Source organism: Anguilla rostrata, chromosome 1 (genome assembly GCF_018555375.3).
Source record: "Anguilla rostrata isolate EN2019 chromosome 1, ASM1855537v3, whole genome shotgun sequence".
NCBI classification, from domain to species: Eukaryota; Metazoa; Chordata; class Actinopteri; order Anguilliformes; family Anguillidae; genus Anguilla; species Anguilla rostrata.
The window spans coordinates 27,989,759-28,012,781 of record NC_057933.1 but is presented as its reverse complement, the minus strand read 5'-3'; the positions used below and the strand labels follow the sequence as shown (position 1 = coordinate 28,012,781).

The 23,023-nt window shown below is 44.0% G+C and overlaps 1 protein-coding gene across 1 annotated transcript in view; it reads left to right on the top strand.

The window, feature by feature from the left end:
• Positions 1 to 22,798, top strand: part of bach2a (BTB and CNC homology 1, basic leucine zipper transcription factor 2a) — a 67,849-nt gene extending 45,051 nt beyond the window's left edge. The window contains exons 2-5 of the mRNA XM_064333000.1: positions 5,787 to 6,041; positions 9,746 to 11,194; positions 18,156 to 18,362; positions 22,119 to 22,798. Of these exons, the coding sequence (XP_064189070.1) occupies positions 5,799 to 6,041; positions 9,746 to 11,194; positions 18,156 to 18,362; positions 22,119 to 22,604 (2,385 nt within the window). The 5' untranslated portion in view covers positions 5,787 to 5,798 and the 3' untranslated portion in view covers positions 22,605 to 22,798. The remainder of the gene's footprint in view (positions 1 to 5,786; positions 6,042 to 9,745; positions 11,195 to 18,155; positions 18,363 to 22,118) is intronic.
• The last annotated feature ends 225 nt before the right edge of the window (positions 22,799 to 23,023 follow it).

Below are 23,023 nucleotides of genomic sequence, written 5' to 3'. Positions count from 1 at the left end.
TATTACGGTTAAATACAAGTGATAATGGTACATATTGAATTAACAGTTTTTATCTTTGAATGTATTTTGCCTGAAAGCTCCACCGGTAAAAATATAATTCTTTATCACGTACATAAATCATATGCAATGATGGAAATTTCTGAAACAGTCCTGCAAACAGAGGGCTTTGTGCATACAAGTAATGAGATCAATATTCCGTTAAAAAAACGAATGAGAATCGCTCCATCGCTATTCTATCAGATGGAAAGAAGAAGAGTCATTAACAGGGAACATTCATTATGAGAACGTGGCAACATCACTGTTTAAAATTAAGATGAGATGCATTTGATTTGCCTGATTTTGTCTGCAAGGCAGTGTTCACAATGGAAAAGCGTGCAACTTGAAATCAGGTTGCTAATCTGTTGTTGCAGCCATGTTTCGTTTCTTTGTTCATGTGCCCCTTTCAGGGAATGTTTTGAGTTGGACACATAGTCACAAATGGTCTAAAGATCCTTACGAGCCTAATTTGTAGTCCTGATGTGTCTGACCAAACACTTTTGCTTCGTATTTTGTTTCCTCGTTCCCTAGATGCCTCATTAAATAATACCTCATGGATAGTTAATTAGATAATTAGCCTTAGCACTTCAACCATAAGGGTTGCTTTCTGGGTTTGTGACACCGGGCTATAGGTAAACTGTAGTGGTAGACAGACATACTGCGAAGAGCTCTGGCTTAGGTATTAACCAAAGCTCATCCGGTCTTGCCTTAGGCCACCACTTCATAAGGCCAAAGGTTACCAAACATGACTTAGTCCCGATTTGCTTTCTAAATGAAACAGATTACCCCGGTAGATTTTTAGGGATTATTTAAATTTCTTGCGGAATTTGAGTCACATCTGTGCTTTTTAGTTCCATCATAATTACCTCACAAACGTGAGAATGTATGACCTCATGACCGGCACAAAGAGCCATTGTTAAAGCTGCATTGTGATGTCACTGTAGTGTCTTCTGCTCCAGATTCTCAGCCAGAAAGCCTCCTGCATGACTCGAGGAGAGTAAACAATGAGTACAGCTGCCCTGAAGCCTGAAATTATTTGAGATTTTCACGCCCACCACTCAGAACATACTTCCTGTTCCTTCAAAGGGCCCTCTAAGACTACCGGGATAGAAGAAAAAAAAACACTAATTAAATTCGCTTGCGGAAAAAGAATAAAGACATAATTAGGTCAGTTGGAAGGCCCATGAAGAGATACGATGCGCTCCACCTTGGGATGAATCAGTCTGCTTACGAAAGGCGATGAAACATTATTGTCATTATCATTTTTTAATTAGTGCACGTTCGCGGCCCAGAGGAATGCAGAGTTGCCTTTTCCGTGGCCTGTGATGTATTATTTACGGGTCACGCTGCACGGTTTTGGCTGAAAGCTGGGATTCCTTGCAGACACGGGCACCGATTCAACACAGGAAATGCCAAGCGCATGCCTCTTCCGTGAATCGGAGCCTCTCGCGAGCCCAGCTGTTCTCGCCGGTGAGGCGGAGAGTTAAGTGATCACCGGGGCCGCGTGCATTTTCGCAAGTTCCGTTCAAAGGTCACGTCAACACGGCATAAAAATATTCACCCCTACCTCGAAATTCATTAATCCGGAAAGCCTCGGAATTGGGCCTAGCAAAGCTGGCTCCCATCCCAGAACCTTGGGAAATCTGATACTCAGATACTCCTCTTCACTAACAGGACGTCCACCTGTCCTACAATGACCCAGTGCACTCTTTAAAAAAAAACAAGAAATGTTTAAAAAAAAAAAAAAAAAGTTAAAACTGAACAAAGCGAGAAGCGCCCTTCAGACAGGGCACCCGAGGCTGTTCTGTGAAAAACAAGCCGTGATTAATGTTTCATCGCTATCTTACACCTATCATCATATCATTTGACATGGGTATATATAGACGTTGGTGTATATCGAATCCCAGATGTATAAATGTGCGTAGTGTGCAACGAAATAGTTTCCATGTGTTTTTTTTTATTCTTCTTCTTGTGGATGACCCAAATTTCCCTTGCTGGCAGCCCACTGCATCTGTTCATAGACACCTAATCGGTTATCAAATGGTGAGGTTTTATCTGGGTATGTATTAGATTTATTTTCCTACTGTAATTTTATAATTATTTTGGTATTTGGAATTCATGCACTACCAATCTAACATTCATATATGTATTAATTCAGAGAACTTGTGACTTCATTCTCTAACTCTGAAGTGTTAGAATTAACAGTATTTAATTTACTGAGGAATATCGGACGTTGATGTTACCCTCTCCTTGGTGAACTGTGTCCGAGTCAAGGGTGCCTTCACATAAATGAAAGACGGAAGTACACAGGATAGTTTTTCTGTGCATAGCTCTTTCTCCTGCAGTTTTATAAGCAGATAAAATATATAGAAAATATATTCGTTCTTTTCTTTTTTTTCTTTTTTACATCCTGAAAAGGAAACCCATTCCTCTGGAGTTTTCGATTTCTGCAATTTCATAACACAAACACTGTCTGTAGGTGTAGGTGACTTCCGTAATGCAGAGCACACGATATGACCTTATGCCCGCAATATCCGTCCTTGTGGGGGAGAATTCCTGAGGGCGACGCGGTCAAACGGTCAAATCTCTTGACCTGAGTAGTGCAGGGAGTATTTGTTTGCAAACTGTATAATAATTCACTCAGAGCTTTAATCAGGCACACATGCAATGCTAGTCCTTACACAACCTGTGAATTTAAATGCACGGGTACGTAATCGGCCTGCTCCCACCAGAACGAGTGTGGTTCAGTCAGCCAGGGTTTCTTTGGATACCGCTACGCTAGTTTCTCTACATAGCGTGCCAGGTACCCGCGGCCACTAGTTTTGGCAGGGAGAGACATACCTCTTTGCCAATAGGTGCTAGGTCTCTCCTGCTGTGCTGCCTGGACTGTAGGGTGTGTATTAAATGGGAGTGCACGTGATGCGGGTGCGACATGATGCGATGAAGAGGCACAAATGGCTATACCAAATCTGGTTGAAAAAGAGTGAAAAAGCAAATCTGGGGTTCTCTCTCTCTCTATATATATATATATATATATATATATATACTGTACATATATTACAATGATGATGCTTTTCCAGCTTTTCATTTAGATCAGTTCTTTGTGAGTATATTGCTTATACCTCTTGAAGGAAAATGTATTTTCTGCAGTTTTACAAAGATCTAAGCATTTGGCTTTGGGTGCAACCCCCCAAATTGCAACGACAGCCATTTCTCAGCCTTTCTAATTGAAGGGCTTTTGGTTGGAATCCATCTCTTCCATGAGGTCTCTATAAGCAGATTACGCTTCATACCATGTGACACAGAGCATGAAGCATGCCTGCATGAAGGCTATATGCACCACAGGGGTGTATCGTCACGGTGTCCTAGGAGGCGGGGCTAGAAGCATGTTGCCAGAGGAATGACATTATCACAGGAAAGTCAACAGGCTGATATGGATGTCTGTATGGACTCATTGCTGGTGGGTGGGTGTAAGAGTCTGTGAGCCCCCTCATAACAGGACGCTGCCTCGCATGTGACTCGCTTTGAGACCAAGCCCAGCTGAATTCTGAGAAAGAGGATGGCACAGGAATGTGGCGAAGCAGCCTCCGTGTTGCTCTGTTACATCACACATCAAAGCGGAGAATATGGCAACTGTTGACTTTGAAATTAAAATTCCAGACATTGTCACCCAGGGTTTCCTCCCTGTCTGTGTTTATATTTGTGTTTGTTTGTCGGTTTTTTTTAAGTACAGATTTTCCCTCTCAGATAATATCTATTGAACCACATCCTTTGTGTTTATTCGGTGTTTTAGTCTGTGCTTTCAGTGACTCTGTGGTTTTTTCTAAAACCTTCAGCTTGAGATGTGAGTTTTGTATATGGATACTCTAAAGAAAGCTCTCTAAATACAGAAGCCATGTCACATTTGACTCCCGTGTATCTTGGATCAGTATCAGATTCTTCTTTCTTTTTTACACACGTAATGTGTATGTGAGAAGGAACCGGGTGAGCTGATTGTCTGAGAACCTTTGCGGAATACATTATGCTGTATTACTGTTTATTGGCCCCTGTGGCATATTCATCGTTATCAGGGTCCCACAGATCCGAGAACAGCTGTGTGTGAACGTGCCCTGAGGACCCCCACAGGCCTGTGCTGTGGCGGGTAGTCGACAGAGGGGGGTGTCTGTCAGTAACGCATCGCAAGCCTTCGGATTCGTGTAGGAGTGCTGTTCGCAAAGCCTGTTAGCTGTGTCGGTTGCCAAAGGCTGAAACACCCCCTAACACAGCATCTCGCGTAATGTCTGAGAAAATCAAATGGGAAAATGTGAGAAAAAGTGAAACAATGGCAACGGGTTCTTGGTACACACCATGCTGAGAATTGTTCCTTACACACCCTCAGACAAATGCCACATAGACAAGATATGTGAGATATGTGTGAGGTGAGTATATGTGAGTCAGACTTAGAGGATTATGATTACGGTATTGCTGTTCTGCTCTTTAAATTCACTTTGAGACAAAGGACATGATTTAAAAAAATCCTTCCTGTTTTATTATAAGTGCTGTATTTGCACAGAAGAAGTACCTGTCAAGAGAGAGGCCATACTGCCAGTGTTCTCTTCTCCTATTTTGGAACATCGATGGCTTTCTAATGCATGTAAATATGCTATCCTGAACCTTAGCATCTTAGCCCAGGGGTTGTCACTGCTTATTTTCCTATAAAATAATGGTTGTTGCCCTGATTCACTATCAGCTGCAAGATTTACCTCACACTAGACATCATGCATAAAGCGACTTGAATTGAATGGAACTCGTCATTAGATGGATGGCCTGAAACAGAAACTTTGCCAAAACGGGATGAAAGTGATACAGTGCGACCGAATGCATCGATCTTGAACTGTGATTTATCGCTGGAATGAATTGCTGCCAGTTCTGGGGCGGGGGCCGTGGCACTTTTGTCAAAATGAAATAGCTGAAGCTTTCAGTTGCCTTCATGAGGCTTAGCCCGCATTTAAATATGATTTGCGCTTTTGGGTGCGTGTGCGCAGTCATGCGTGTCCGGGCGTGTGGTGTGTGTTTGCATGCAGTTCGTTCTGAGTGTGTGTGTATTCCTGCATGTTGTGCCATGCCACATTTGAAGAGAGGTGACTCTATAATATTTTTAACGAGGCTGCTCAGCCCATCTAGAATAATCATTTTGCTTGCTGAGGGTGTGTGCAGCACTGTGTCAGTCCTGGTCTTGAGCTTCTATTGCATGTCTTGTCAACCTGCCCATCTGTCCATCTTCTGATGAAGACTGTAGGTTCACCTTGTCAGATTTCACTTTGGCTCCCCTTACCTGCTTTAGCTAACCTCACTTTTTCTCTTTCTTTGTTTTTCTTTTTAGACAATGTCAGTTATGGCTGTAGTAAGATCTGTCTAGTGACACTTTTTTCAGTTGCAATACAAATTGTTATTAGGTTAGGTTAAAATGACACTTAATGATTATAAATGGATCTCTTGTGCCTTCTTGATGATACCACCTTTTTGTATTCCTGAGAGGAACACTGATCTTCTCCACTACTGAATGTCACTGTGGATAAGAACATCTGCTCAGTGATTATAATGTACACAAATATAATTGTAATGTGACCTGTTCCATTCATTGACAATAAAGCTAACAAAGCCATAGAGAAGAGATTTTTATTGTGGTCCAACATCATCAGAGGGGCTCAATGACGATGTCATGGTGACTCAAACCAATCCCCTCTCCTTGTTCTGCCTCATATCTGTAGGTTGTGAACGGGATGTCCTTTGATGAGAAGCCTGGAGCCCCCATGTACGTGTATGAGTCGACGGTCCACTGCGCCAACATCCTCCTGTGGCTCAACGACCAGCGGAGGCGGGACATCCTGTGTGATGTCACCGTCCGTGTGGAGGGCAAGGAGTTCCGGGGCCACCGGGCTGTTCTGGCCGCCTGCAGCGAGTACTTCCTGCAGGCGCTGGTGGGACAGCCAGATCGCGAACTCACCATCAGCTTGCCCGAGGAGGTATGTCCCATCCTTGTGTGCCTACCCAACCGCACCCTACACACCCATAGGTGGAAATAACAATCCTAATAAATGGCAGTTTGAGGCAGGTAGAGCGCTGAGTGGGCACAGCTTGTTGGTGGTTACTGATTAGTGCCTGCTTCTTAGGCAACCTTCCTCAAGCATAATATGAAATGGCTCAAACTACTCTGGCTATAGGGAGTGCTGTTTTCCACCTCTGACCATTGTTTGCAACTTACAAGTCTTAATTTAATTAAAATTAACATCAAAATACATCTGTATGGCGCACTGTATATCCCAGTTGTCTAAAAACTGGAGTATTACTTTACATTATTATACAGGGTGCTAATGTTTTTATCTTTATGTTTACTGTATATCAGTACCTTCCACTGTGGTCCAATATACTAATACTGATCAACACATCAACACCTTTAGTTTTAATGTGTGGCTGCTGAATATTCTGAAGGTGACTACCACGCTTTTCATTGCCCAGCGTAAATCAGCTTGTTTGGAAATCTTAGACACTACTTGTTGCACAAGCAGTCTGAATTTAATTCATGATTAGTTCACTTTATATATTGCTCCACTGATGGATTATAGGACTGCCTCAAATATTTAAGCTATTTATATTTAAAATGAATATATTTATATTTATTCATCTTAATTATACATTTTGACTAGATGCTCTTCATTTAAATTTGTAATCTCTGTTGACAGTGCCTTATTGATGCAACAATTACATTCTCTTGATTCTCAGAAAATTCTCAGATTTTGTGTCTCCTGAATGCATGTGGGCCTGTTTAGTAAATATGCCTGCATGTAGCCCTGACCAGTAAGGACAGTGCACAAGCAGCGAACAAGTCAGTTTCCAATCCCACATGAACCCACCAGCATTCTCACAGTTCTCTCATGGTATTGTCAAAAGGTAGAATTCTGGCTTTTCTTTCTTTGTTATTTCCCTGATTAGAATGTGTTGCATGCAAGATTCTGCAAAAGATCTTTTGAATAAATTAGTGTTTTCCTCTCCATATCGAGACGAGAGGCAGACGTAAAAGTGCAGATTTCCCTGGGGGTGGGGTGGTGGGGGGGAGGGGTTTATGAGCGTGGCGAGGTTAGGGTGAGACTGTGTGAATGATATCATTCCACAGCCTGTTTTGTGGAGGACTTTCTGGCAGACTTCCTGACAACAGCGTGTGAATTTCGGAAGAACCCGCAAAGTTTAATTCGCACCATTTTCCGTATCGTAATGACATACTGCCTCACCGGGCCCAGAACGGTGGGGGCCCCTGCCGCCCTCCCAAAGCTACCATTTGCATAAAACGTCCCAGATCTGTCACATTGATTAATTTGTCTCTTTGACTCCACTCTGTACAATAAGTGCTTTTAACAGCTGAAATGCTTCATATGTCAAAGTCTATCCTCTAATGACCAGAAATCATTGTTAGTTCTCTGCCACCTTGTTTTTTTTTTTAACTGACTTTTTATTATTTTCTTCAGAAGGCAGTTCTGCACTCGTTCACTTGTTTCCTTCCTTCTTGTTTTCTGCTCTTCTCGCACACTTGACTCTCCTTTTCCATGTGTCTTCTCCACCAAAGAGAGGTCTGGTTGCAGGGTGGAGCTGGAGGCTCTGGTTGGAGGTTGGAGCTCTTTATGAGGCTTAGACCGTGGTCATTTAAATCTGGGATTCCCAAACTGACATTTTGACACACCCAGATTTTGAGTCTGTGGGTTCCTCAGAAAAGTGCAAGAATATCATCCCTCTTAAGAACACATCCACGGTAATATTGTAATTATAGTAATTATCAAGTATGTATGTTTTACTGATTAGTAACATTGTTTGTTTGTCCATTATAGTGTGTAATGAAATCTTAATTTAGACATGCTTTCATGTATTTTTGTGATGAATATAGTGTAGTGTTGACTATAGTCTAGATTAAGTGCAAGCATTATCTTAAACCCTAACCCTAAATCAGAGGTCCTCATAACAGCATAGTTTATCAATGGATGTTAATTCATCCAAGACTAAAAGTGACAGAGGCAAAGATGCAGGACTACAAAAAGATATGTTCTGCTTCTTCTTGTGTTACTCATGAGCTTCCATGTAGTTTTGTTGTACAAATATTTAGTGAACGCTGAGCTTGTTTTTCATCCTTCATTGCTTCAACTATGCCAGCTACTTCTTTTTTTCACAGGAAAAAACCTAGCTGGCACAGTGACACCACTAGTGTTTGTTTGTTAGTGCTTTTTTTCCCTCTTGATTTTGTTGTGGTAATATGATCGCGTTTTACCACAAGGATGTTTGTATTCCCGTGTCTGAGCGGCTGTTGCCACGTGGACGTGGCTCAGTCGGAGCTTCATCCCAGCCAAGGGAATTTCATCTCGTAGTTTCATCTCTTCTCTTCAACCGCAGAAAGGAGCGTCAAATGTTGGCTAAAGACGTCCTCCTCCCCGCCCGTTAAAAAGGCATTATTCCAGTCAGGCTTCGCATATCCAAGGTCTATTAGCTCGCGCTTTCGAGGGCTTGCGTCATTCAATTGCAAGGATTTCGTTTTTCTCTCTTTTCCCAGAATTATTTCATTTGCTTGACGGTATCCTCTAAGCCCCCCACCAACCACCACCCCCCCCACCCCCCCACTGGCCCCCGCTTATTAAAGTTTAAATCCGTGTAATGCGTTCGTGCTGCTCTGGGTGAGTGCTTCCTTCCATGTGCTTTTTGTCACTTCAGTCCCAGCTGCTTTCCCCCACCCCACCCCACCCCACCCCACACCCCCCTTGCGGAAATGTAACTAGAAAGCAGAAGCACTTTCCGTTTTCGAGGAGTGTGCTGCTTAAGGGGTCAGTTGGAGGTTCATGAATTAGAAAAGTGCGTTCGTTCGGCTGGAAAAGCAGGTTTTCCCGGGTGAGCTATTGAGCGGAATCACCCTGATTCGCTTCCTGGTGAAGGCCTCTCTTGACGGCACAAGGACCAGCGCAGACCCAATTTTCCTGAATTGTCAGAACGGTAAAGTTCATGAATCCGTGTGGAAAATAGGAAACTGTAAATACAAAGAGCCCATAGAGCTGACGTATCCAAGCAAATGCATGCATTAATTTAATAGGTGTAAAGTAAGGTCTTTGCAGAATGGCGGAGTGGCACAGGTTTTTATGGAACCATTATGTCAGGAGAACAGATCGGCTTCTACCCACCAGCAAGCTGAGTGCCAGGCTTTTTTTTTTCCCTTGTTATCTTGTTTCAGGCTTATAGAATGTTCAGTCGTACCCTGATAAAGGCTTGCAAAGCCAAATCACTGGTAATGGTAGTTATTTAATTACACAGTTAACTTGAGAAATGTGCACATGTATTGTATTGTGTACCTGTTCTTTTACGCACCCTGTAATTAGCAAGCATCCCAAACATAAAATAAAATCGAACACTTCTCAAAACTTGTAGTCTATTCTTCCCTGTACCTGCACATACTGTCCCGATAAAAGTAAAGCCATTGCTTTCCAGTGTTTGTTGATAGTCATTGGAGCTTTCGAATGGTCTGGCTGCACTGCCAAGTGCCGGTAACAAAAGACAGCGCTAATAGTAATGACGTCACATTTTTCTTTACTGATTGCTGGTGCATGTGTACTGTTAGAGCAATGCTCCGCCCTTATTTTGAGTGCAGCGGTTTCTAGGAACATTCTAGTCTGTGTTGATTTATTTTCTTTCCTCTACGCAGGTCACTGCCAAGGGATTCGCCCCATTGCTGCAGTTCGCCTACACCGCCAAGCTGCTGCTCTGCAGGGAGAACATCCAGGAGGTGATCCGCTGCGCCGAGATCCTGCGCATGCACAACCTGGAGGACTCCTGCTTCCGCTTCCTGGAGGCCCAGCTCCTGAGCGAGGAGCACGGCCTGCTCCTGTGCCGCAAGACGCCGTCCTCGGGCGGGGACGAGGACGAGGGCGGGCGACCCAAGGCCGCCGCCGCGGTCTCCCCGTCCGCCTCCGACCCGCCGCGGCCGGAGCCGGACGGCATCCTGGAGATGGACTTTCAGAAGCACGCCGCCTCGGACCTCCCCCGCTGCCCCAAGTACAGGAAGTACCAGTGGGCGTGCACCAAGCAGACCAGCGACGCCTCGACTCGCACCGGTACCTCAGGTTTATTGGAGGAGGCCCCGGAGGGGCCTGACGGCGGGCCTTCCAGGGTGGCGGTACTGCAGGTCAAGTCGGAACCGGGCACCGAGGACGAGATGGCCCCTCCGTGCCTGTCCGCCGACGAACTGGACCCCGATGACAGGGACGGCGTTTTGGCGATGGAGACGGACGACGGGCGGTGCAGCCCCGCCTTCGCCGACCGGCCAAAAGGCCCCAAGTCGGCCCCCTGCCTCCGCTCCTTCTTCAGGAGGGGCGTGGACCTGGCGGGCCTGCCCGGCACGCGGCAGCTGTTCGCCGACAGCCGGCTCCCCCGCCCGCAGGGCAAAGCGGCGTCTCAGGGCGAGCGCAAAAACGGGCGCGGCCCCTTCTCCGCCGCCGAGCCGGAGCCGCCGCCGGCGTCCCTCGGGGAGGCGGACGGCGGCTTCCCCGCCGGGCTGTCGGCGTCCTGCGACGCGGCCTGCAAGCAGGAGGCGGAGCTGGACCGGCGGAGCGTCATATTCGCCCCGGGGGGCTGCGAGCGGCTAGCGGCCCCCGCGCACTCCTACCCCGGCAGGAACTCTCTGGACAAGGAGCTCCCCGAGCACGCCGCGGCCAAGGCCCTGTGGGCCAGCGGCAGCCAGTCGCTGCCCTCCTCCCAGGCCTACTCCCCCGCCGAGCCTCCCTCGTTGCCGTGCCGACCGCGTCCCAACACCAGCTGCCCCGTGCCCATCAAGGTGTGCCCTCGCTCCCCGCCCTCGGAGGCGCGGACCCGCACCTCCAGCTCCTGCTCCTCCTACTCCTACGCGGAGGACGGGAGCGGGGGCTCCCCCTGCAGCCTGCCCCAGTTCGAGTTCTCCTCCTCCCCCTGCTCCATCGCCCCTCGCTGCCTGGCCGCCGACCCGCAGGACCAGGGGGCCGGGGGGGACGGCGTCTTTGCCCCGGCGCACACCAAAATCAAGTGCGAGCGCTCGTACGGCACCAACTCCAGCGATGAGTCGGGCTCTTTCTCTGAGGGGGACAGCGAGTCGAGCCACCTCCAGAGCCAAGGGCCAGAGGTGAGTGTCTGCGCGGGTTTCAGCACAATGTGCTGCGACTGCTCGCCCCTCTCATCTCTGTTGTATTCCGGACTTGCACGTCTACTCAAGTACAGGTTTGTATGTCCAGCATAAGACATTATCTTTTTTTTCCCTCAATATTTAAAATGTTTTTCTGCCTAATTTAGAATTAGCAGTTTTGCCTCTTGAGTTAGCACTATGCCGCACGCACCTGTATACCACTGTAGCTGAAGTGTGGTCAGCAACCCGCAACCTAGTTTTACACCTGCTGGCCGCATTGAGAGACTTAGCACCTATTGGAATACAGGCCTGTCTGTTGATCATTTTGTTCATGTTAAATGATAACTGCAGTTACCAATATTTTTCAGCTGATCCCCTTGTTACATTAGTTTAAATGTCGCCAGGGTAACAAATCCTTGTTATTCGTTGTGCCTTGACTGAAAAAATGTGGTAATCCACTTAGCCCAGTTAGGTAATGTTGTAAATGTCTTTCTTACTTGATAGATATTTGTTTTGGTCAAAAGGAGCAATATGTAAGACCCCTGCTCATCTGTAGGGCCACCAATTTGTCTCCACGTGTTTTCTCGCATGGTACTTCAGTCCTCCGCCAGATTGAGGTCATGATGACCTCTTTGTCAAGCCACTTCTCAAACAGTTATCCCATTTGCACCACCTCAGTGATCTAAGTTGATAACGTAATTGCCACTGATTAAGCGCAGACGTTGATTAACAGTGACATTTACAAGCGAAACTCGTGTTAAATTCAGTTTGACATGCTACAGTATTTTTAAATGATGTAGAGGGGCATGTACGTGGCCAAATTAAAAATGCAAGTAAGATAACGTGCATGACAAAGTTAAAAAAACAAATTCATGAAGCAACTGATTAACTAAGGATGGTCTTTATCCAAAGCCTTAAGTAGAATCAGGTGTCTTATCGCTAGGCTAAAACAAAAACCTTCTTTATATGGATACATTTTTCTTTTTACTGCTGCGATACTCAATCCTGGTTCTAGAGGACCACAGAGTCTGCTGCTTTTTGTTTTTTTCTTAAGATCAGCGACTGATTGACCCCCAAGAAACCAGGTGACCTGAATTAACTGTGTAATCAACTGCTTTAACTAATCAGTTGCTGTGCTACACAAGTGCTGTCAATAAGTCTTAGACAATGAAACAACAAAATGAAAGCCAGCACACCCTGTGACTCTCCAGGACCAGGAGTGAAGACCGCGGGCTCAAAGACTTGCTTTTTGCAGCATTTAGACTTCATCCATGTTCACGTTCCTTCCTGACTCTCCCTATATTACATCAACTAATTGTTATCGATATCTCAGATAGAAACTCATTTGTATGATTAGGCACTTAGACTGTGCCGTTGGAGTGCCTATGGGGACCCCTGGAGGATAGCCATTGAAATACAAGTTGAAATCCCTGCAGGAATCATGGTGGAGACAAATTATAACACTAATGTTGAAACCCTATAACCTGTTTACAAAATCACTTCACTACTTAATCCACCCAAATCCAAATCCAGCTGCCTTTATAGTCAGTCTTTTCATCCACAATATGACTGTATTATGAAACAGATTTTATAGACTTATTTTAGATTTCTTAACGCACAGCTTGTTCATTTTGGTCTCTAAGTAACGGATTGCTGGCATAGTTGAGGCAGGACGGAAATAAGATGTGACATTTCCGTGTTGCTGTCCCCACGCTGAGTGTGTGTTCAGTATGTGTGTTTTTAAGCATAGAGTAATGACTCCCCCTTGTATTATTTACAAGTAAGGAGGAAAATCTCCAGTCCTGGAGAGTGAGAAGTGAATTATGCACAGGGCTGACTGAGAGGAACTACAGTGGTGTGTTTCCATGGCAGTCTGAACTGTTCTGGTTTTGCAAGTGAAGGGGGAAAATCGCATTACAAAATTGCTACTGTGTCTGTGGAAAGAGTCTGGTCATTTCACATGGAGGAACAGCTGGATACACAAACTCAGCTCTAACGTGTAATCGTTACCTACATTGAGCCTGGCAATTGGTCTCTGTGTTTTCCTTTGTTTATTTTATTTTTATTTTTTGACCCTGGCGTTATGTGGAACCGATCTGTGACATGTTTGTCACAGGAAACCAAGGTAACCAGTCTTTGTACTGCCTATTAAGCTTTTTGGATGAGTACAACGAACCTGACTTTTGGCACAGATGCAGTTCTTCCCTAACCTCCCTAAAAAGTCAAACCAGTAATTAATTTCCAATACTTAAGCAATGTCACAATTTTTAACAACCAAAACATTTATGTGAATATCTGTGTGATGTGGAAGATAAAAACAGACAAGTCTTAAAGACAGTCAGTACTGCGTTTAGATGAAATCCTGAAACAGTGAAGCCTTTTTGGTGAAGGTCAGCCCTGTTTTCCCAGTCTTGTTCTGTCAGCTCACATCACGCCACCAGCAGTGATGATTCGATTCATAATGAATGACTCAGTCTACTTATTTGGTTCATGCACTCTGCCAGTTGGCCCTTCTGACTCCTTTTCCTGTTTATTCTGAAGGGAATCCTCTTTTCAGGAGTCGGGCTATAATCAGCTGAGTTTGTGGCTGCTCTCTGATATCACAAAGGGACCCACAGAGCCACTTTTTTCAAATATCATCTATAGTCTGAAGTATCGTTTTCTTTTGGTATGTGTTTTCAGACGCTTGCTGAAAGTTGTCAGCAAGCGTCTGAAAACAGTAAATACTTGAAAACATTTGAAGCCGTTGTGTTGGTGCATACGTGCATGTGAGAGAGAGAGAGAGAGCGGGGCAGAGAGAGAGAGAGAAAGAGAGACCCGATTATAAATAGTATCAGAGGCCAAGAACTGGAAACAATGAATTTTGTAGGGGAAGGAAACTGTTAAACTGGAGGCTAAACCAAACAGTCATTTGAGGCCTTCAGAGTCACACTGACACTGTCAGCCATAACCAAATACTTGAGTTAGCCATGTTGGAGAATTCCATGGGACGGTCACAAAAATGTAAACCCATACACTTTGTGGTTAGACTGAATGCCCTTCCAGACTGTAGCTGATGGTCGGGGCCTTGTTTTTACTTTTGGGGAAATTTGGATCAGCTTGTCGAGGTGACTACGGGCGACATAGCTCAGGAGGTAAGAGCAGTTGTCTGGCAGTCGGAGGGTTGCCAATTCGATTCCCCGCCCTGGGCGTGTCGAAGTGTCCCTGAGCAAGACACCTAACCCTAATTGTCAACAGTGATGGAACTGCATGGCAGCTTAACCGGGTGTGAGTGTGTGTTGAGGGAATGAGCTCATTGTAAAGCGCTTTGGATAAACGTATACATGCATCCATACAGATCTGCTTACTTTTGGATGCGGTTATGGGGCTGGTGTCCTCAGTTGTAAAAGTTTGTTTTGTGTGGTCACTGCTTCAGGAACTGAAATGTCAAAAGAACCAGCTTCTCTTTACAAAATTTCACTCTGTCATCTGCAAGTTTCAAACTGCCTGCTCAACTAAATTTAAAAATCCCAAGCCAAAGGAACACTGTCTGCCACCAATGAAGCCCAAACCATGACAATGCACCCCCAGAATTAGCCATTGCCCTAAATGCTATTTGTTTTTGAAACAGACAAAAAAGACACAGAGGTGGTAACTACGGAAATGAAAATATGACAAAAGTTCTGCTGAACATTTTGTTGTATCCTGCTGTTTTCCAAATACAAAATCACCCCCCACCCCCTTCCACCTGTCAGAGATTTCTGGTTTCTAGAACAAGGCTGTAGACTCATATCTAAAATGTTGCACGGCAGTAACAGTTCTTGACCCAGGGGGTAAAGGCGCATAATAAACGTAAATAAATGTGAAACTGCGGACAAATTAAGCATTTGTGCCGCATTTTACACCTTACATCTACCTTGTCCTTATATGGCAGTTAACATAACTTAGTCAATTACATGTGAATAATATGCAGCCAGTTCCGTGGCAGTTGTTATATATAGGTCTTTAGCAGCAGAATTCATTCATTATGCTGCAGGCATTTATGTAGCTTGGTAAATTATCAGAGGTCGTTTGTGTTTACGGTGATCGGCCGCAGTTGCTGACACGCCTTTTCCACGGTCTATCTAACCGTGTAAAAGGCTATTAAAATCTATTATTCAGATAAACATGGCTGTTTCGATGGCTACAGTATTACTTTATCTGGTGTTCTGTTTAAAAAAAAATAATAATAATTAAAAAAGGAGAGCGGAGAGTACGCCTCAACCCTGGTAAAATGTAAGAGTGAGGCAGACTGACCTATTAAATTGCATCTAGGTCTGATTTTTTTTTTAAATGACCTTGATATTGAGGTCAAGGGTGGTTTGTATTCTGTGGATCCATGTGTGTGTATCTGCATGTGTGCATGCATGTGTGTGTACGCGCATTAATGCATGCATGTGTGTGCATGCATGTATGTGTGCACACCTCCTTTATTTTGGTTCTCATGAGGGATAGTTCCTTTTGCATATAACATATTACAAACCACCCTACACTTCAAAAACGATTCAATTTTAGAATGGTTCATCCCCACCTTAGAAATTCTGTCATGAACATTTTCTGCTGGTTTTCTTTTCTACGCGAGGGTTAATTGATCAATTAATGCCACTGATTGGCCAGAGCTTTAACTCACCTCTGGCATCCCAGGTTTAAATCAGTCTTGATTAGAGGGAGAAGAATAAAAACCAGCAGTACTGCTGGCCTTGAGGGCCACATTTGAGTATTTGAGTATCTCTGCTTTATGGATGCTAACTGCTCGAAAGGATTTGAATGAATCAGTGCTTCTTAACCAATTCCATGCTCAAATCAAAATGACAGCCTGACTTACATTACCCCCCCCACCCCCACCTCGCCAACCACCACCACAAGCGATTCTCCCCCACAAGACTACTACCTCCTTGCTTAACAGATGAGCTCTACTTTTCACATGAGAGATGGGCAAGTTATTTATGGCTTCTGTTGGGTACACTTTGTCAAACCGCCTATGGATACCACTCCCGCCCTGAAGAAAAATACCCACAAGGCCGCTTTGGAATGAGGGCATCTGTCTTAGCCAATGACAACGGTCCAAAAATTTGTAGTCTGTGTGGTCTAGCCCAGGGTACTTTTTCACCTCAGCAATCCTCTCATTTTAGGATGGTGGGCTTCCCTCTCTCTCCTACGTTTCAGACAAACACTTGTCTAAACTGAACTGTTTAGGTTTTCATTGAGACACTTATGAAAACATGTTTCGAAAGTATATCATGTATGACAGTGAAACATTCCTGTATTATCTATCAGTCTGTTTGTCTGAGATATAAAAAGTAATCTATGTATTGTTTTTTGGCATAAAAACTGAGAAAGATTCATCCTTATTTTCTCAGAGGAACCTGTCAGGTTTTGTCAGTCACTGTGCCGAAAAGAAGGTTGGAGCCTTTAAAATGATGCCAAATGCTCTACTTAGATTATTTTTAATAAATGTAAATGGGGCTTATGAATGGTAGTAATATGCATTCTTTAGTAATACTGTAAGTTACTGTAGCATCTGTTGTAAGCTGACTTGGACAGAGTTTAATCAGCGATTACATGAAGCACATTGTTGTAATAGTTCAGTAGCTACGTAGATGTTTTGAAATACATTTTTTCCTGAGAGCTCACCCCAGTTGCACCGCTGTGAATGCCTTTTCAAACATGTTTGTCAGTGAGCTCGTGAGAGCTATCCTGATAACAGATCCAAGTTCAGAAGCTTTGTGTGCATGTTTTTAAGTGATTTCTTAATGAGCTGATGGCAGTCATGCTGATATATTATCCAAATTCAGCAGGTTTGAGGCAATTCCTGCTTATCACTGTTTTATTACACTTTTAGTTGGGGGTTCAAGAAAGATGGCTCCAATTTTTCAACCCGCTCACTCTCGATTAGGAATATGAATATTGAGAATACCTAAATTTATTCATTATTTTGTGAAGGGACATCAATAATACAGACTTGTCAAGTGTCTGTTTCTGAAGATGAGTTCTATCTGTTTCCGAGAACCCAGTATTTGATGAGATCTGTTTCTGAAAGAGACAGCAAAGGTCTCCCAGTATCTAAATGCATGTTCTGGCTGAAGTCCCAGTCTGGCTCTGTCATTCTTTCTATTTAATCATTCCCCATTGGCTGAGTGAAAGCAGCCTCCACCCTTTCCACTGTAAATGAAGTATGGTCTCTGTTCTATCGCAAAGAATAGCTGTCATATATCACTTAGGTGGGTGCAGCACTTCTGCTGTGCTTTAGGTGGAAATCATTTTTTTATCCTTGACAGTCTATACAATTATTATTATTATTATTGAAAATAGATCAGAAATAGCAGCAAACCATTTTCTGTTTTATATACAATACAATATGTGTCCCTGATGATGTATTACAGGTGATATCAAGGCTGAATTATTAGAGTTCATCTTACCTGGCAGCTCACGCAGCTTTACACCATTGATGATGGCGTGTAACTGTTACTGTCACCTGATCTGAAGCGCGGGGTTATTTTGAGCCACCTGTGATCAGTCTCTTCTGTTAATTACTTTCCAAGCTTCTGAGACTAATGGGATTTTGAGTAATGCCTTCCTTTTATTACTTGTTCATCCTCACGGAGGTGCAAATTTGAAATCTGGCAGTTGCGAGACTGGGAGTCCTACTGCAGTATGATGTGCAGTAATGGCGCCATCTTGCGGAATGGTTGTGTTATTGCCAGCAGTCATTGTTCTGTTCACTTAGTTCGTTTATCCTATCAGAATTCTTGAATTTTGGAGACTTTATCTTGAAATTCATTTTATTTATTTTTTTTAATGTATACTTTAAGTATATTTTTCTTCAAAACATGAATCACATTTTTTTTAAACCCAACGTTTTGTGAGGATTAGACCTTCGCAGTAAATCACTCCTTGTTGTGGTGAACTTCTCATCTTACAGCATTTTTTTTTTTTTTTCCAGGTCAAACTTCCTTTCCCAGTTGATCAAATCACAGATCTTCCACGGAACGACTTCCAAATGATGATAAAAATGCACAAACTGACCTCGGAGCAGCTGGAGTTCATCCACGACGTGCGGCGGCGAAGCAAGAACCGCATCGCCGCGCAGCGCTGCCGCAAGAGGAAGCTGGACTGCATCCAGAACCTGGAGTTTGAGATCCGCAAACTGGTACGACATCGCCCAGATCCACGCTAATGCGCTCATTCACGTGCCTGTTCTCAAACACGGACACAGATGCACGGATATACGTGCACTCTCTTGAGCCTGATTTTTAGGCATCGCGCTGATCCACGCTCATGCGCTCATACGCATGCCTATACTCAAGCACAGATAGATACACATGTGCACGGATATACTTGCAAACTCTTAAGCCTGATTTTTAGTTAGCGCAAGTGTGCACATTATCAGAGTTGTGCTGCAAGCAGTCAAGCAGTCATCGCATAGTCCTTGCATACAAACAAAGGACAAATATGAGATGACAGCATCCTTAGTGACTTAGTGACATTATCTAAGCTGGTTAGTGGTCTCACACCACATAAACACCGTAAAAACTTAAATACACCACAGTTCAGCAGACTGAATGCAAATACACCACAGTTCAGCTGACTGTGTATATTTTGAAGACAAAACTACTGATGGTTAAAAAAATGTTAAAAACACTCTGGTTCAGAGAATTTATATATAAAATGAGCTTACATGTGCACACTCAAATACGCCAGTATACAACACATATACATCAACACTTGTATACGATGAAATACATGCTTGCACGCTTACTGCATACACACAGAGACATATGCACAGACTCATACACACTAACATACACGCACATCCCGGTACGCACATTTGCACACACATACACTACATGACCAAAAGTAGCTGGACACCCCTTGGTCTGAGTTACGTTCTTAACTGCGTGTGGATATGTTTTATAGCTGCCATAATCATGCCTGGCAGAACAATGTACTGTATGGTATTGGCCAGTGTCACTGCAGTCATTTTTCAACTGGAACATAATTTTTTTTATTATGCATTTGCAGGAAATGCATTCCCATCCTCTCCTCTCTTAGTCTTTTGATAACCATGTGTTCTGTGTTTGTCTTTTTCCTAGGCTGTGTTTGCTTGTACTTTTTCAGGGTCTGCATTTCGTTTTCTGTCAATGACAGAGAGTATTATCTCTTTTTAGGATCAGATAACAATTCAAAGGGGAATTCCGCCACAAAACAACATTTGGCTTATTTAACAGATCAAGGCATAACTGATTCATTCTGTCTGTGCAGCTGGTCAGAGCGATTTCTGTACAGAGATATCTGTAGCAAAAGTGCAAGTTGGAGGTATATGTCAAAATGATGTACACCTTTACCCTTCCTCATTTTTGTTGAACTACAATGGGCGGATAATTTGAATTTGGAGATGCATAATTGCACAATACTGCAAATTGATTTATCACGCCCACATAGGCTACTTCTGTCTTTTCACTTTTGATGCCTTGTTTAGAAAAGCAACGATAAACAGCAATGAATGAAGAGACAAGAGACAAGCGTAATATACAGTATTTGTCAGATAATTTATTGAAATGCGTAGCTGTGGAGAATGTCCATATCAGCTCTCGTATGAGGGAATGTCAACCGTACATTTCTCCTTGCCTGGCTTACCGCTTTTATCTCCTCTCCCCCATTCTCTCTCAAAACCGGTGTTCTATAAAAAAACGTCTGTTCTTGGCAATTTTATTATGAAAACCAAATATTGTAAAAGTCGTGACCATGTTTGAAATAACTTGCTGTGAGTCCACTGGATAATTCAGACTTATTCAAATCATAGCGATGTTAAACCCATGAATTTTGCCCTACTGAAGCGGCATTTTCTTTTTATTAGAACTTCGGTAGTGAACTAAACTGAATTGAACGCATAAAACTAGATTTTCTTTCTTTAGTGGCCTGCTTGCTGGTGAGTATTAGCTTGCTACCCTCTCTCTAGCCATGCATCTATTTAAAGTTCTATGTGTGTGTGCACAGATTTGAGACTTGGTACATGTATTGTAGTGAAATAGTTTAAAAATGCAGTATACAGCACAGTTAGGCTATGCTAAATAGCAAATACAACCACTTCAATAGCACACAGAATGCGAAAACACCTATACACAAATGCAGCATAGGAGATCGTACTAACGGTTCAAATTTTCCCCCTAGATACCAAATCCTCAAAGAAAAACTTGAAGTATAAGAGGACTGGAGCATGTCACGGATGGCAAGGCACAATCACAAAAGATCAGCAAATGAACAACAAAAAATAAATAAAAGATCTGTTACATTTCATACATATCACTCCACACGAATGGGTGCTGATGTGGATGTGACCCCACTGTTCACTTTTGAACAGTATCTCATTATGCACCCACCGTACTTCATCAACAATGACACCAACTAATTGATAACCAACTTTGCTCTTCAAAAACGTACGGGAATATAATGGAAATTGTTTCATTGTTAATACTCACTAATTGTTTATACTCATTACATTGTACAAATGTTGATTTAGCGAGTCAGTCAAAAGGGTAACTCAGTCCTAAGAGCAGTTCATTCTAGAATGATAGTGTGTATGTGTGTGTGTGTGTGTGTGTGTGCTGCAGGGTAATTGAGGTGATGCACCATTTGCATTCCTTTGGGGCGTTAGGCAGAAGTTGTGCTTCTGTAATTTGCAAACCACCCAATACTGATTTCAGGAATATTGAATTAAATGGCAGATGTGTGCCTGATTTGCCAATTCTGTACTGTGTTACATGAATACAAAAATCTCCCTCTCTGGATCTCACCAACTTCAATGTGCTGATTAAAAACACTTTCTGTTCAGTGGAGGTCTATTTGACCTTCATTCACATGGTGTACATCATTGCGCCTATTGAGAGACAATACTGGTGCAGGAGGGCTTTGTCTTTCTGTCATTTGGGGGTTTTTTTCTTACTTTTTTGTTTGGTTTTCCATTAGTGGTTTGATTTGGAGTGTTAAACTGATTTAAGTGCTTATATTGGGGTGGGGATTTGGTTGAGTTTAGTGAAGGAGAGCTGCAGTGTAGGTGTAGTGGCAGGCCAAGATGGCCTCTCAGTTAAACAGGGAGCTGTAGTCATGGGTCTTGGTGCATAGCGGAAAGCAGTGCATCAGTGGAGGGGGGTGTTTATTTCAGTTTGGCTATAAGCAGATCCATTGAACTTGGATGCATTTGGTGGCAGTGTTCTTGAGAGAGAGGGGGGGGGGGCATGGAGAGACAGATCAGTAAACTTTAGTTTTTGTTGTTACTCAGCACTTGAGTTAGTGGAGCTATTGATCAATTAAAGCAGTTGATTACACAGCTAACTCAAGTCACCAGTTTTCTTGGGTCTGAATTGGTTGCTGAGCTTTAGGCGAAAACCAGCAGATTCTGTGGCTCTCCAGGACCAGGATTGAGTATTACTGTTATTTGGGATTTGGGTGAAAGAAAGCTTTGTGACTATCATCACTCTGTCAGTGCTGGCAACAAAAGTGGTGGATTGACAGGCAAACCGAAGATGATACTTCATTCACAAATCACTATGCAGGAGTTGATAACTGTGGTTCTGCAGATGGGAGACAGCTGCGCTGGAATAGATGGTCTTTGTTAAAATTTCCATCAGTGTGGACTTTTGTCAGATCCTGTTGGAGTTTATTGGAGTGGGGCAACTTCTGCTTGGTTTCTGACAGGCAATGCTGACAAAAATGCTAACTTGTGTTCACTGATGAACTGGAGGCCAGTGGCATTTCTCTGTATGGATTATAAAATTCTGTGCTAGGGTCTTCTGTGGCCACTCATGATGGACAATTTCTCTCCCATCCCCCCCCCCCCCGCCACCCCCCCTCTCTCTCTCTCACACAAACTCTTCTCTCTCTCTCTCTCTCTCTCTCTCTCTCTCAGGTGTGTGAGAAGGATAAGCTCCTAACAGAGCGAAACCAGCTGAAGGCCTGTATGGGGGAACTGTGGGAGAACTTCTCCTGCCTGTCCCAGGAGGTGTGCAGGGATGTCCGACTGAGCCCAGAGCAGGTTCAGTCCCTGAACCGCTACTGCCCCACCCTGCGCCCCATTCACACAGCCTCCAGCCCTGCCGCTGCCACCAGCATCGACCTCACCATCAACCCCGACTCCCCCACGCCTGAAACTGCCCATACCCCCACTTCCCCCCACCCTCCAGATACTGAGTCTGGCTCTACCCACTGGGGGCCAGGTAATGGGGCCAACGGGCTGGAGGAGACAGGGTCAGGGGAGGGGAAGGACCCAGGCCCCACCCACCCAGAGGCAGGGCCGCCTATAGAAAATAGCAGTCCCACGGTAACGGTGGATTTCTGCCAGGAAATGACTAATAAATGCACGACTGAGGAGCAGCCTAGGCAGGACTGCACCTAGTAATGACAGGTGACTTTTTTTATTTCCTCTGTTTTTTCTGAATGTTCGTTACTCCTCTGCCTAGCAGTCGTTTACTCTGGCAGCTTCTACCAGTGTTTTTCTTTGTAAAATCTGATTTTTAAAGGTTGACACTACCATTGTCTTAACAGCAGCAATACTCCAGGTGTTTTCTTTCACCCTGGGACAGTGGGGGGGGGGAAAAAACTCTTACAATGGTGCTACTCTCTCACCACGTCTCGGGGCTCCCTTCACAGTGGAAATGCTGGGCTTCTGGTTTTTGTTTTGTTTTTGTTTGTTTTGTTTTGTTTTCCTGTGTTGCATTCACTTCTGAATGGTAATGGCGGGAAAGCCGCATGTCATATTTTCAGACCTCCTGCAGCTACGCTGTCTTCAGCTCTAACTCTTCCTCTCTTTCTCTC